The following is a 16,783-nucleotide window of genomic DNA, read 5'->3' as shown; positions in this document are numbered from 1 at the left end:
AGCGGACGGCCATGTGGACGGCCGGATGGTGCCGATTGGTGAGGCTTTGTCGGTCCAGATTCACCGCCACGTCTGGATAAGATGCCGGCGGTTCGCCGTCGCCGTCGCCGTCGCCGACACGAGGAGTGCGCCTCAATCACAGGAGCAGATACGCTCCCACCGGCGAGAGAAACACCAAATCTCACCGGTTCCGTTTGACTTGATAAGAGCACCTCTTACTGCATCCTTTTCCAATTGAACTCTGTATTGGGTTCACTTCACTACGAATCCTAATCTGGTTTGAATCGATTTAGTCAGATCTGGATTTGATGTGCAATTTTTAAAACCAAGTCTAGTATCGAATTTGAGGTGTCAATGTCTATGCGGGTCAGACCCAAATCTTATTTTAACAAATAGAGTCTGCATTTAGTTTGAATCGGATTACATGAGAGTCTCATTAAATCAAATCTTGTAAAAGGTAGATCCGGAACGATCTACATCTCTACGTCTGGAGCTTGAACGTGAGTTGCTAGCTGGGGCATCACCTCTTTAGGTGGGACGCAAAAATCATGTTTCAGAATGTGACAGATTACATTTTACTTTTATCTGTTTCTTTTCTGCCTAGGAGCAGAACATCAACATCTGCTGCACTTTTCCCCTGATTTCTTTTTTTCTTTGGCGTTTTCAATGAAAAGTGAGAAAGTGAAGTTTACCTGTCCATGAACATAAGGTTAACAACCTACTACCGTGACGAAAACCCGCTATTTTTCTAGGTCCTTGGTGTGTTGAAGGGTGCCTTCAAGCATCCTTACCTTGTGCGACTCAAGAAAGTAGCACCCACGTGAATAGAGGTGAGGACGTGCTGGTTACCCGTTCCCCGCCCGACCAGCTATTCTATGCTTAATGAAAAGTAAATTTTACTTGTGAGGATGTTTGAGTTCCACTTTAAAACCGGGCATCCAACTTGTCCGTGTTTGACTTGACCGACCAGCTATGTGCTTATTTCAAACAACAAAGGATCTGGTCGCCTCCACAAATTCCAAAATTTGTTGATCCCGTTCAACCATCTACGTAATCCGGACGACCATGTCCAGACACTATATATATATATATATATATATATATATATATATATATATATATATATATATATAATGTTGTTAAAATACCAGCTCATAAAGACTAACAGTCTGAAACCAATACTAGCTGATGTGACTTGGCTGCATTATTGTAACCAATGTTGGGGCAGAGATAAGGGAGGAAAAAATTTATACTTATAATGTCTAAAAACTATAGTTTAGCCTATGTAAAAAAATTTAAAGAATTATATTGGAGCCTCTATTCAAATTTGAAATTATAGTTGGGCTCCTCCAACAAAAAATTCTTGTTTCCACCCCAGGATCCAAACTAATAGTCACAAAAAGATAAGCATTATTGTACAAGAAGCCAATAGCACTAATAGTAATAACATTGCTCTAAGGAGCGTATCGCAGCTGATCAGACTGTTGGGTAGGAAAAGATCGGTCACTAATTTGATTCTTGTGGGTACTATACTTTTAAACTACAAACGGTAATAGACGTTACTTTCGAGTTCATGGGTTCATCTAAATCTTGAAACAACCCTGAACCCTAAAAGCATAAGAAAGAAAGGAAAAGGTTTCGATCTCATATCTCTCACCAATATTGACATTGATAGCATTGATAGCAACTGTTTATCACAAAGAGTTAATATTGAAACTTATAGGTGTTCTTAGAGTAAGGACTTGAGCATGTTACATGATCCACCACTAATAAATTGACACAAAGCCACTATTCGCACTCCCCTACGAGCTCTGACAAAGGAAAGGTTCACATCATTTTACCTCAAATACAAAAAGAGGTCCTATATTTTTTGAGTTTTGAATGTAGAGAATAGTTTTCCAAAATAACTACAAAACGGTGACGTATTTTCGTCATTCTCCTCAGTTCTCAGACTAGGACTTTGAGAAAAATCAAAATAAACAAGTACTTTTTTTTCCTTTTAGTAAATAATGTGTGGTTAGGGATGTCAACGGATGAATTCGGATCGGATACATCTTTAATCATATCCGCTTTTTCGGATATTCATATATTCGGATTCGGATTCGAATTCGAATAAAGCAAATTTATATCCAAATCTGAATTTGAAATCCAATTTTACAATTTGAATCTGATCCGAATCCGATTTTTATATTTATATCTGAATCTGAATCCGAATTTTGAACCGAATCCGTATCCGAATCTGATCCGATATTTATGTATATCTGAATCCGAATCCGACCCGATGTCATTTATTAAATCCGAATCCGATCCAATTTCTTAATCAGATATTAATTTTTTATCCATATCTGATTTTTTCGGATCGGACCGGTCGAATATCCGATTCAAATCGGATATATTGACATCCCTATGTGTGGTGATCCCAAACATTCGGGACTAACATGAAAAGACAAAGGAGGTACTTTTCTCATGAAAACAGACTTCAATTAAGCATGTTCCGATTTGAGTAAGATATTTGACCGAACCCTTTTTGTAAAATTGGATATGAAAAAAAAAGACTAATATCCTATTATAAAATCAGATTGGGTTTGAATTTAAAAAATGAGATCTGGATTCAAATTCAGACGTATATAAATATCCAATTAGATACAAATCGGATTTAGTTTTAAATAAATATCTTGTATAATGCTCTTATCTTTTGACATATGCTAGATTCAGTTCATAATTCAATTGGGATTCAGATATGAATGCAAAAGTCAGACTATGAAATTGAATTTTAGATTCGAATATGGTTTTTCTTTGTTCATATTGAAATCTGAATTTGAATCTAAATATGTAAACATATATATAAAAAAACAGATATAGTTTATGTATATGTGATTGAAATTCAATCCGTTGACATCTCTAACTTCACCTGAAAATTTACATTCAAGAACAAGCTGCATAAGGAAAATCAAGAGTGATGGACCACAGCCTTTGAAAGACAAAGTCAAAGTACAAAAAATGTCTAACTGGGTGTGGTCCATCACTGTATTCATTAGCAATATCAGCATCTTTACACACTTTGTCATTGTATGGAACTTTCAAAAACAAAGTTTTGGAGTCACCTCATCAGAGTCAGCTATATTGGATCCCTTTAGGTACTTTGTCATTACATGCAACTTTTTGAGTAAGTAGGATGTTAACAACCCATTACCCAGAAAAGGGATCCCAAAGCTTTCCGTTCTTGCTCTTGTCTTCTAGATCCTGGGCTGAGTCATGGCTTCAGTGAGCTACATTACACTTATCTGCTGAGTATCGTGATCTTACCTTTTATGGTTCAAAAGAGTAACACCCATAGAAATTGAATGAACATCACGCTACTTACCCGACCAGCTATGCTAATATCTTTGATTCGCCTTCAGAAATGTATCATTATGTTCCAGTACTTTGTCATTATACAGGATTTTAAAAACAAAGAGAGATATGTATCATCCTCTTCGAGTACTTTGTCATTATACAGGATTTTAAAAACAAAGAGAGATGTGTATCATCCTCTTCGAGCACTTTGTCATTATACAGGACTTGAGAGAGATATGTAACATCCTCTTCGAGTACTTTGTCATTATACAGGACTTTCAAAACAGAGAGAGAGAGTTCCCATGAAAGCGGACAACGCAGAGAATCCATTTTCCCCTCGATCTTTTTGTTTAAGACCCTTTTCATGTCAATATGCAATCCTCCATGAGCCACACCTGTTAAGAGCTGACTTCATCTGGAAAAGAACGGTGAGCAGTTAAACCTAACGCTTGACAAAAAGAGAGTGAGGTTGCTATTTTCAAACCAGCACAGACTGGGTGCATGTTTGCGAAAGCCAACAAATCTGAAGACCGTCAACGTCTCTCTCTCTCTCTATATATATATATATACACAAATCAATCACAGCCCAAGCAACACAATCATCGGCAGGCTCCTTTCCCAACAACCAAGAAGAAAAACTCATCAGTTTCTGCTGGCTGTTGAGCAGCAGTTGCGACCATATACGGCCAAACTGTTAATAAAGAGATCATCACAGTCCACTAAATTAAATCACAAGGCTTTTTTTTTTTCTATTTGTTGGCAAAGGTTAGGCCGGCCTTTGCCACATTCATATACAACTCAAAGACGATGAGAAATGTCTTCTTTAATTAAACCTTCTAGCTTTTCTGCCTTGAACCATCCACTGCCCCATGGCATACTTCTGCGTCCAGTTAAGTGCAGTTGGTTCATCTGCCACCAGCGGATCGGGGGTTTGAGTCAGATCACAGTCACAAATATCGTTTTGGTTCAGTCCGAATTTGTTCTTTACATTTTCACTCGGTTCCAGCTTAAATTAAAGAATATCTAATTATTTCTAATCATTCCTAAGAAAGAATCACCGAAAATGAGAAAAATAGATGAAAAGGAAACTGGTACTTGTAGGTAAAGATGAGGCGTATCTTACATGTGCTAACATAGCTTGTACCCTTGCTGTTGCTGCTGTTTCTTTCATAAGCTTTAGGGTCAGGCCCCGAATTTTCCAGCTCTATATTTTTGTGTTCATCTACGGTCAGAGTGAAGGATTAAAGCTAAAAGGAATGGAGATTGAAAGCCACACACAAAGTCGTTGATGGTGATTTTCTTTTTTCAAAAAAAAGAGAGCTAGATTTCAGATGTTGAAAACATGCCCAAGTTTTTTGCACCATGAACCAGAAGTCTATGATAAGCTGATCAGCCAGAAGACTGAAATACTATCAAATTCTTCGTAACTTTTGGGTTCTCACCATCCTTATTCTGTTGATTCAACATTTGCACCCATTTAAAAAGTTAAGTTCTTGCTCAGTCATCTCCTCATCTATAATCCAAAGTACATGAAAAACAAGACAAATTGTTTCATGAAACCTTAACTATTTTGCATGTCGTTTTTGTGTTTACAAGGCAAATTTACCACCCACTTAACAGACTGAGGACAACTCCAGGACCTTTTTGATCAGCAACAAGAAAAGCATAGGTGCATTTTTACCAACGTAGAAACATTGTACGTCCACTTTCCATTTACTTAATGCGTGTGTGTGTGCGTGCGTGTGTGTATGTGTGTGAGAGAGAGAGAGAGTACATCTAGCATTTTCTGCATTTTCTCAATGTTATTGGCAAGGCATTTCTTATATGAAGTCATTTATATTGAAAGGTTATGCCAAAGCAGAGTGAAGGATGAAATTTCAAACATTATCGCTAGTTGTTAGCAGGCCAACAGTACCAATATCATGAAACAGTAATGCCACATGTAAGGCTATAACAGTAGGCCTACCTATGATCTACAACGTAACTACGTCGATACCTAATCGTCCACCAACATACACAACTTCACGAGGCCCACCTTATGGCTGCTTTTATCATGCATGTTGGTGGGGGTGCAGCCATGATCCCCTAAACTATTAGGCAACAGCAGATGAACATCATTGTCAATGACAGAAAAAAACACCTGAACACCTTTTTTTTATCTCAATCCTCATCCTTGTTACTGATGTTATTGGCTCTTTGCAAGTCAGCAGACCACAGACGCTTCATCAACTTGCGTCATGTACCTTCTTCTCTTTTTCTTTTAAACTACTGTGTTATATACCATGTTGCTCCAACATATAAATCAACAGTCATCAATGTGTCATGTATTATGTTACTCAAACATGATGTTTGAAGACTCTACGACATTCTTAAATGACCTTTATCATCATGAACAGTGAATTCTTCCTCTTTGCCATCCTGAAAGTTCTATTCCGTAATGTATTAATGTCATGGTCCAAACTTGTGGCAACATAGGTATGGCTATCTTTTGCCTTTTCTGGTGGGTTATTATTCACATCAGATTCGATCTGTAAAAGGGGCAAAGCATTGAGAAATGAAAAAGACCTTTTTTTAGTAAACCTCTATATACAGGAGAAAGCTTTACAGTGGAACGTGGTTGTTCCTTTCCAAAAGGAAACATTTTTCAGGAAAAGGTGCTCCCTCAGATCGCATTTTGGCACAGCAAAAAGCCACCAAACTGGAGTATCTTAATATTGGCATCACTGTCAACAGATGTGAGGATCTCCACCATGTTCTCGCACGATCATAGAAGACCACCTTCATTCAGAGTCTCTTACAGCACAAAGAACGCTTGCATGAACAAAGTTGTTCATGTGCTTTCATTTAGACCCCAGGACACACTTCGACACCGTCGCTTCTTAGAGGATGCCTGAAACAGAAATTCCCCCTCTCAATAGCAAGATTTTTTTTATATAAACACTTACCTAAAAGACTAGGGTCAATCAGAGGATTCGACCACAGAAGACAAATCTAACACATGAAACACACTTGAGCAGCCCAGGAAAAACATCCGCAAGCCACTACATCCCATTAATGGAAGTCACCCATAGAGAGATGGCAATAAAGAGCGAACTAAACAATTTGGCGTTTCTTGTAGGAATTCCAATGCCCGCATAATTTTGTGAACAATGAAGCAAAATTCAAGTTGAAAAATTAAATAAGTTTAAAAAACTATGCTTTTCCAAGGCTCTAGCCTAAGGCTTGAGACTTGGCATGATGACCTAAGGAGATATCAGAAAAGGGTGTCAAATTAGATAAGAAAAGAAAAAGCTAACATATCTAACCGAAACCAACCAAAATAAAAGAAGCTTCTGGGACCTGTGACAATAAGTCAATAACACAAAAAAAAATACAAAAACGAACAAAGAAACTGACATAATTTCTTATAGTGTCAAAAACCTTCTAATCTTATTCATAAAGAAATATTATATTATTAGACAATCAAAGGGGCTCTTATTCTGTTACTGGAAACAAATGACAATCACACCCCATATGACCTGCAGTTATAGGCATCAATAAATTTGAATTCACATTATCACTAAGTAAATTGCGAAAAGTTTAAGTGCACCATCCTGGATAATAAGGCAGAAAGCAGTAATATCCATTGAAAATTGAAACTGTAACCATCTTCAACATTGGCATTGGATGCTACATACAAGTCCATTTGAAGCCTGTTAAAAGCATCAAAAAAAAAATTGCATGTGCAAGCACACAAAATAAGGACTTGACCAGTTGTCCCATTAATCCTACTGCAAACTTAGCATTCAATTCACAGATATTATTAGTTTCTAATAGCATCTAATTGATATTCTGTCAAGCCCTCTGGAGCACTTGAAGAATACAAAGAAGTTCCATCAACTTGACTTGTTGGCATTCGTTTGAACCCATCTTCAACAGCAGTTGAACAATTTTAATGTCCCAACTTCTTTTATTTTACAGCCTAAACACTACAAACAAACTAAACAAGTACAGTCAACAACTACACAAAAGCTGTCATGGGATTTCACACACTAATACAAACAAGCAAATGGGCAACCTGATCTTACTATTTCTTAATGTTTGATATAAACCAACAGGAAGGCCACAATGACTGAATAACATAAATTAGGGACAAGACAACCATCAATGCCAACCAGTTTAGAAGACAAAACCGCTTCAGGTACTACTTCATCTTCCGTTCTATATTTTCTTTTGAGGTGGAAAAGCAAACATTCCACTAAGGTTGATTCCACATGCACAATTACAGCTTTCTATATGCCTTAGAAGCATTTTCTCCTTAATTTCCTCATAGAAGCATTTTTTGCTTTTGGAATGAAGCATTTTAGCATTTTTTTTTAAAATTGTTATAGAAGCCATTCTCACATGAAATGAAGCAACCTTGTCTTAGTTTTGGATTTATTGTTACTCTTGCGATATTAATCTGCCTTTGTATCTTGAACTGCTAAGTATCAAAAGGCATCCAAACCTAATTAGGGGTTTGCTTGTTCAAAAGTTATATTGAGCGTTGCCTTGATGAGGTGATGGCTTCGGGATGTTAGAGAACTGATGGTTTCCTTTATAGTCCAGCAGTCCAACTTTACCTACTTTTTGGGGTGGAACTTTCTGGGATCTCCAAGAAAACAGCTTTATAGGCTATTTTCATTCCAAAGGTTCATTTCATTTTTGTTAACATTTTGATTCTTGGATTGGAGTACATTACAAAAGCGGGTAGGCAAGTCATCATGGACTTTACTTTTCATCATGCTTTATCCACATAAACAAGTTGCAATAACCTGACAAAAAATTGCATACCTTGAAGAGATGGATGCTAGGAATCTTTCTCAAACTGACTGCCAAAATGACTAAAGTCAGCATAGAATGGAAATCAGGCAGATTCATGTATCCAATGTCATATGCATAGAACTGAGGGGTCATTGACTTTGCCAAACACTCATATTCTGAGTCATGCAAAACTAGCAAAATTTTGATTAAGTGGTGCTTTGTATCAGCTTGCTTGTTTTAATAGTGATAATCAGGAAGACATCTCTACTCATGAGCTGCTCATCAAACTCATCAAAGCACATAATTACAGCCTTGAAAATTTTATCCAGATTTGCTTCATATACTCAATCAGCCAGCTTCTTCCACCACTTTCCAACATGGGAATAATGATTTTCATCATGTGCCTTACTACCATAAACTTGGTTATAAATACTTCCAGGCACTGGCATAGAGGACAACACAAAGACCTAAAAAGAAGAAATCTAAGAACAAACGTTAGAGATTCTCCACATCCTTTCTTTTTCTGAAGATGCTAATTATTCATACTCAGTTGATTTACAAGTACTCTCATCCCCTCATGTGAATGAAGTTATTCTTTGGCTTATCAGCTTTCTTTTTTTTTTTTCTTTTTTTTGTTCAGCATACCTAGTAAGCACTGGCAGCCACTTTGAGGAAAAAAAATCTGCATTATGCAACATCTTAGGATTATTTTCAGTATTGGTAAAATGCAAAAATGATGCCCTTCTACTCAATGCATTGGGAAAGTAGACAGGGCTTGAATCCAACAGGATGTAATATAATAGAGCTTTATATTCCAAGTAATTCCGTTTTCTGAAACAAGAAAAGTGAATTTACCGCAAAGAGCATAGAGTTCATGGGAGGTTCAGAAAGGCACCAACCAAAGTCTTTATTCACTGAAGCAATATACAAATTTGGGCAGTGTCTTCACAAGGCACGAAGTTCCTCCCCTTTCCTGCTAAAGTACTTCAGACAAAGCTCAGCTACATCTCATCATGATTCTCCGAAAGGTAGATAGCAAATCATACGGCTCACTGATTGGCAAACTCCTATATGTTACAGTGGCACGCCCTGATATTTCTCTAGCCACAGAAAAGTTAAGCCAATTTATGGAAAAGCTTAGAAAGGTTTATTGGGAAGCAACCCTGATTATACTCAAATATCTTAAGTCTACACTAGGGAAAGGACTATTGTTTCATAAAAATGTTTCACTTGATGTCATGGCCTATGCAGATGTTGACGATGCCAAATCAGATGAAGATAGGAAATCCACTTCTGGGTTTTGCATCTTTGTTGTGAAAAATCTAATCATTTGGAGGAGTAAAAAGCAGTAAGTAGCGGCGAGATCAAGTGCAAAGTCTAAGTATAGAGTTATGACCCAAACTGTAGCAGAGATGATTTGAATAAAGTCAACACTTGCTAGCTTAGGAGTCCAAGACTCTCTGCCAATGAAGATGCTATGTGACAACAAGGCATCTACGTATTGCCAATAGTCTGGTCTTTCATGAAATGACCAAACATATAGAGGTTGATTGTCACAATATCAGAGATATAGTGCAAACTGAAAACATCTCATTCATGTCTTAATTGAAGATCAAGTTGCCGATGTGTTTACTAAACCTCTACCTATCATTGGGTTCTCTAAGTGTTGTAACAAGCTGAACATATTAGATATATATGTTTCAGCTTAAGGGGGAGTGTTGAGAGAAAATAAAGGACCATAGGAAGTGATTTGCAAATATTATAAAATAGGGAGGAAACTCTCTATTAATTTTTATTCGCGTATCTGTAACTCTTTCTTTGCCTCCACTCCTAATCTCTATTTAAAGAAGACTAGGTCAATACACGATTTTTGTTCTCCAATATTCTGCAACATACCCAAAGGCAGGAAAACTAATATTCACAAGTATCCTCTCATTTAAAACTAATATTACATGCTCTGGTAACTAACTCTAAGTTCACCTGGGTGCTTCTAAATGGCTGCCACAGCCGTGCCGCACCTATGTCGATGCTGGTGCTGGTGCTGGCGCTGATGCTTCTCCGACACAGCACATTCAGTGTGGTCAGCCAAACCAGGTCAAAACTGACCACTTTAAATGTGCACATAACTAAATTATCTTTAATACAAAATTATTTATACAAATATAAATAAATAAGGCTATTAAACAGTTAAATATCTACGTAATAAATTATTTATATACATATATACACAAACATATATATACACCCTCGCCACACCCGCACCAGCACCAGCACCTGCACCTGCACCCTCACCCCGCACTCAGGTGACATCTCTAACTCTACAACGGGAATTGTTTCACTTTTAGGACATCTGAATGTGCTCACAGCCCACAGGAGTTAAGGAATGCGGATCTCAAAATTTTGAGTGTAATATGTAGATGTTTTTCGTCATAAAGAGGTTTTCTTCTTTTATTATTTTATTTTAATGTAAGATGTGACTTCCTTACCCATTTTGAGTTAATATGTTTCAATAAAAGAGGGGACCCAACCGATCAGGTCTTCATTGGAATAAAAATGTTATTTCTTACTTGCACTCAGAGTGCAATTTAAGATACTTATACAACCCTGTACACTTATAACTCCAAAAAAAAAAATCTAGATTGAATTTCTTTTCCTAAATGACTATTACCTTCACTCAAAACACTTGCTTATGTGCATTGATTATTGAATATACAAGTGAAATCTAGATTGCTTTTTCCCATTCAGGGACAGTAAGTCGGTGGAAAACCATGAAGATTCATTAACAAGATCAGTTATAAACTCCAAGCAGAGCATGCATAACTACATTCATTTATAAGTGATATGAGAATGGATGGCGTGAAGTGCATATAACAATTTATTACTAAACTGTCAAATCATTTTTCAGGAATACTCATGGGACATTGTAAATGCATATTGACCAAAACTCAAAAGCATGAATTGCAAATTTGTAAAGCTCCCAACAAGAAAAAATAAACAGTTCAACCAGTTTATGATGCATGCAATTCCATTAACTAATTAGTAATTACCACCCCAATTTGCACTTAAACAGTTTGGTCAAACTGCCTACCTTAGAAGATAGAGGTGGCAAGGATGCCTGGCGAACAGAGTTTCCAGGTTCTGTTAGTTCACGGATCTCTCTAAGTTGTTGTACTATTTGTTCCAAAAGTTGCATATGGGTTTTCTCTTTCTCCCTGTGTTCCAATGAAAGGCTCAGCTTATCTCGACTTTTTTGCACTGTTCGTAGCCTTTCTATGAGCTGTCCAACTTCATTGTTAAGTCTTAGTTTCTCACCCTCAACAACAGATATGGAGTGTCTTCTTAGGTCTACAGATAGAGCCCGACCATCCCATGCTTGTGCACCTATGTTCATTTCTGAACCACTTCTTATCAGATCTGATCGTCCTTCATTCTTGTTTGAACTAGATCGATCGCTGGAAGCATCTTCATTAGTAATTCTAGGTGCTATCACTGAATGGCCATTTCTACCCATGCTACTGTATTTAGTTCCTGATGACAGCCCCTCACTTTCCTGTCCAGAATCTATTTTGCTAATTTGAATATTATCATTAACCACATGCACGTCATAAACCCCTGATTCAGGGTCAAATGCAGAACCCTTATAGTCACTGGTGTTATGATTAGCAACATCAACGTGATCTCCAAGCTGGTCTGGATCATAAAGCAAAATGTCATGTTCCTTTCTGCTGACACAAGGACAATGACCTCTCTCAGAAGTAGCATTATATATAGCATTCCCCTCCTCATTTCCTTTCAGCTTACATTCTGCATGAAGTGAACTATTATCATCATGAATACCCTGTGCCAGACGGCAGCATGACTGACTAGACATAGCGGCATCTTGTAACTTTGATGGCCAAGATTGGGAATTTGTGGGGTCAACAATGGATAGCATTGTCTTCTCATCAAATTGCACATCAAACCTCTTAGTTGACCCATCTACCGAAACTGAGTGTTTGTCACTGCTTTCAAGCCCATGAAGACCAGTTTGCTTAGAGGATGAAGCTTGATCAGAAGAACCATAAACATCGAGATGTTTAACGGTGTCCTTGTCCTTAGCAGAATCCTCGTCTTTTGAATTTGCAAATACTGGTGAATCCTTAAAGTTATTTTCTGCCTCCAATAGGGACCCAAGGTCCGCATTAAAACTACTTGCATCTCTGAACGCTTTCCTCTTTACAAGAGATGCACTAATCTGCTGAAGCAGAATTTCTGGGTCATCATTCATGTCAAATGAAAGGCCATGGCCTTTTCCTAATGTTGCCTCTGCAGTGGAACGATCATCTTCTTCAGACTGTTCAGATTTGCCGGTGAAAAGCATCTCCCTGTAAACTTCAACCTCCTTCTCTAGAACCAGTTTCTCACGCTCACGCCTCAATAAGATTTCTTTAAGAATACTCATTTCTTCTGCATCATATGCAGCTTTTTCTTCGATCATCCTCCGATACTGGCGTGCTTCCATCTCTATCACTGCCTTCTCCTCTTGAAGGCGTGAAATCATAGCCAAGGCTTCATCAGCGGCAGTAGCAGCTGCATTTCTCTCCTCCTCCAGCTCAAGGTAGAGAGCGGACCTAGCATTATGTTCTGCCTTGAGAGCTCGTTCCAAATCCTGGACATCAATTGCCTCATTTTCACCAAACTTTCTCTTTTCATGGGGACCTCCAACCATGATTTTCTGCTCCCCAGATATACCATTTGAGTCGCTGCCAGACAATGTTCTCTCCACATGTCCTTCTCCATGTGAACGCTCTATGCAATCTGCAACCTTATAACAGAAGTAAGTCACCCACTGCTACAGCAGCCACGGTGGTCAAAACTTTCCAGTGCAGACCACAATGAATAAAGCAGGACAAATGAAAAAAACAGAACGTGTATTTATGGTTGTGAAAGGGGTTGGAGCAAAAAGAATGTTGGGAACATGATATGTGAGCAGACTAGAAAGTAGATAAAATTTTGGTTAGTGTAATTTGCAAAAAAGGTTTCCTGCTTTCTTATTCTTACGTTGAACGCTGCCTCTTGAACAGCTGCAGGTAAAGCTTTCATCAGATGTCTCTTGGCCTTGCTCGCTGTTGCAAACCGAGTTTCCTTGTCCAACCAGCCTCAGGTGAATTGCTGAAGCTGCATTTGAGGTTCTGCCGTGCTCGACGCCAGCTTTCCGTCGTCGACGCAGAGAAGGCCGCGGCTTCGGAATCGAAAGGGCTTTTCCTTTCTGTTCCAACTGTCTGCCATTTCGATACTGAACCGCGAAGTTTTCCCCATCCAGCTCACTGCTTGAATGCGCTTCATTCACGACCAAATTATTCATTCCCTGTCCTTCTGTATATGCGGAACAAATCGACTCCACCGTATGGCCTCGACTATCCCCAGAACCCGTCTCCAAGAGCCGACTATGGGTTCCACCATCCTCCAACAGTTTCACGTTTGAAGTGTAATCTCCCTTGACAAAAATCCGATCAAATGGAAACCTCCTCTGCGCCAGCATCTGAACAGACGATATCCTCCTGGCCGGGTATTCAACCAGCATCCTCTGTATGCATCTACCGCTATTTCCAGAATCTGGGTCCCCGAAGAGTCCATTGCAGGGGCAAGGCAAGCTCAAACCGAAAAGACCCAAGAATTTTGCAGAAAAAAATGCGATCGTGGACCCACATAGAAAAAGATAAGCCAAACCAAGGTCTAGAAATGCACCAACTAACGAACAGAACGTCCAAGTGTGAATCACTCTGCAACCCATCCTAGTTTCCACCTTCCACATCCAACAGAGAAAAAAAAAATCTCATGAAAATTACTCTTAACAATTCACATGTCAATTTTGTGACACCACAAGTTCTTCAACCAAAAAAGGAAAAGAAAAACGAAAGGAAGAAAACTTAAAATAGAAAAATCAGGCGTTCTTATTTTAGAAATTCATGGCCCGTTTTGTTCGTTACAACAAAGCCATCCATAAGGATGAACAAGAAACAGAGCCATTAAACAATCTGCCGCCAACAGATCTACAAAATTCACATTTATTTGCAGTAAACTTCAACGATTTCATAATTAAAAGGTTAAGTAGCTAAAATTCTACATGGTCCAATGATCACGATGCAAAACACGTCTTGGTTATAAACAGAAACTGAATAATTTTATACTGCTGAGGAGTAAGGAGGCTTTTGCGGAAATGGAACCACATAAATTTTTTTAAAGGGAGGAGAGATGAAAAAATGAAGGCCAACAACAAGGAAGAACATGAGAAGAGAAAAAGAAAACCTTTTCTGCCAGCCTGATTGAAGGATCAGGATTGCAACACGAGGAGAACCTCCTTTTAATTGATTCTGGAACTGAAGCTACAACCAGAAGAGAATGAGATTTTTGAGCCAAACTGCTCGAACTTTTAGAATTCACACTTGCTTGGAAACAAAAACTTCTCCTCCAAGGACCAAAAGTTTTGATTCCTAAGAATCCTGCAATAAGAGAGAGAGAGAGAGAGAGGCTCTCGAAGTGCCTGTGTCCTCCTTTCTCGGGCAGAAGGTCAAAGGGGACGATGGCGCTTTCGGGCAGACCATGCTACACGCATGGACGACCCGGCATAACGGTAAAACCATTCCTGTTTCGGATCCGTTGATCGTTTTGCCTACAGGGAATCGGTACACCTGAGACGGCAGATCGAATCTGGAATTTGATTCATATCAATAATTCCCTTCTGCGTTTGGATCTGACTGCCCGGTGAAATACTTTCCTCTTTTTTCATTAGTGCTACTTCATCGGATTCTTGCATTCTATTTGTCGAATTTTGACTAGCAAAAAGTCCCCCTTCCACTTCATCTCTACTCAATTCAATAGAAGTGTTGGGGAAATAGAGTTGAACAACACAAGGGCTTATTTGGGTTCACTTTCAAACGCTGTTTTAGAGACAAAATATCATTTGTTCATTCAAACAACATTTAATATCTAAGCTCTGTTTATAGGTGAGATCTAAAATGGGTTTCAGATTAAAAAAAAAAAAAAACTAGTTTAAGTAAACGACATTTGCATATGAATGTAAATAGCTCCAAAAAGCATAGCATAACTGGTTAAGTTGATAGGCTGGTGAGAGTTTGGTCGTCATTTGATCACCGTGAGTGCTACTCCTCTAAATTGCAATTAGTAGCATACAGTATATTCAGTTGTCGGGTGTAGCTATAAAATCACCCACGTCCTACAACAACCCTAAACCTAAAAAAGAAGGAAAAAAAATAACAATTTTGTCATCTCATCGAATAGTCCTAATAACTTGACTCCTCCAAGTCTTACATAAAAAAATTGTTTTTATCTTCTCACCTGAGCACACAAACCAAGTCTCTCTGCTAGTTTAAAAAACCAGGCTTATCACAAAACCTAATTTTCACAAAATATCCATTTTTTAGAGTGTTTACCAAACACAACATTTTTTTTATTTGCCACATGTTGAAATTGGAGGAGAAATTATACCAAGAAAATGATCCAAATGCAAACACAAGAAAGTCTAGTAGATTGCTTGATTTTCACGTTACAGAAAAAGCCGGTTTATTTGGGATGTTCTTTTCGGGCACTTGTAGGAGGATTACTTCTACCATCTAAGAGAAACTCGAAGCTCTCCTTTTTCCCTTCTGCCTTCGAGGTATATAATTGTGTATCAGGCAATAAGATGTCTACATGCTTCCACTTGCACATAAAACACATTCTTCTTTTTTTCTTACAATACACAAACATAATTCCCGGTGTTTGAAACCCATTAACGGATTTGGATCCAAACCCAAATTAAGACAAAAGACCCTTAACCGAGGAGTGGAAATCGGATATGGATGGTTGTCCAACGTACCCGCCGAGGGATGCAAGGAGAGTGCGCGGATTGAAATCGGATAGCAGAATCGACTCCGCCGATACGGATGAGACGCGGGATTGGAAAGGGAAAGTGAGACGGTACGAACCGCATAGGAGCCGTTGTAATGTCCCAGGACGGCACGCGACCTCGAATTTCCTCTTTCTTTTTTCTTTTTACTTTTTACGTTTTTTTTTTTTTTTCCAATTGATGGCGATGAAAGGTTCACTCAACTGTCGTCTCCTGCAGAAATTGGACGGCAGCCGACATGGACTAGCCGTTGTGGGGCAGTTTCCTGTAATTTTCAGAGATTTATTTTTTGTCCGCTTTAACCTGACAGAACATTTTCTATTTATTATACTTTCGGAAAATTTTTGGCAAAGTTGAGGGCTGAGGGGTTTTATTTATAATTACTATTTTTCGGAGTGCATGGGAAAAGTTCCTAAACGCAACGGTAAAATCAAGGGCCCACTAAAATCTAACAATATTTGTCAACATGAGAAATAATTAGCAGACAAAATGAGTCATGAATGTTGGTAGTTGGTGAAGAAAATGAAGGAATAAAGTTTGTTGAGAACTCTTTATTTGTTAATATGCTTTTGCCATAAAGATTGTTTGTTGGAAGTCTATCCAATATTAATTTATTTAAATATTTTACAAACAACCGCCAAACCTAGGTAATGGGTCCTGGTATTTAATGAGTACTCGGTATTTGGTTTGAAGCAGTTTGTTTTTTTTGCTCGAAAAAACTTACTTGAATCTGTTTGATGGAACTCGATTTGATTCGATTATTTTTTAATTAATTTA

General features: G+C 38.3%; 1 protein-coding gene across 4 annotated transcripts; it reads right to left on the bottom strand.

The window, feature by feature from the left end:
- Positions 1–5,858: 5,858 nt before the first annotated feature.
- Positions 5,859–14,671, bottom strand: LOC116250166 (uncharacterized). Of its 4 annotated transcripts, none has more exons than XR_004171336.2 (5): positions 14,407–14,671; positions 13,159–13,903; positions 11,207–12,915; positions 8,974–9,218; positions 5,859–6,226 (listed from the first exon to the last, which is right to left on the bottom strand). XR_004171336.2 is itself a non-coding variant. In XM_031623626.2 (4 exons), the coding sequence occupies exons 2-4, from the start codon at positions 13,889–13,891 to the stop codon at positions 6,167–6,169; spliced, it is 2,502 nt and encodes an 833-aa protein (XP_031479486.1). In that variant the 5' UTR covers positions 13,892–13,903; positions 14,407–14,670; the 3' UTR covers positions 5,859–6,166. The 4 variants fall into 4 exon arrangements, 1 of the variants encoding a protein (XP_031479486.1); XR_004171337.2 differs by having other exon boundaries at positions 9,018–9,218; XR_004171338.2 differs by having other exon boundaries at positions 8,974–9,207.
- Positions 14,672–16,783: the final 2,112 nt, after the last annotated feature.

Source organism: Nymphaea colorata, chromosome 3, assembly GCF_008831285.2.
Source record: "Nymphaea colorata isolate Beijing-Zhang1983 chromosome 3, ASM883128v2, whole genome shotgun sequence".
In the NCBI taxonomy this organism is placed as follows: Eukaryota; Viridiplantae; Streptophyta; class Magnoliopsida; order Nymphaeales; family Nymphaeaceae; genus Nymphaea; species Nymphaea colorata.
Note: the sequence above shows the minus strand (reverse complement) of the source record. Positions and strands in the feature narration are given on the sequence as shown.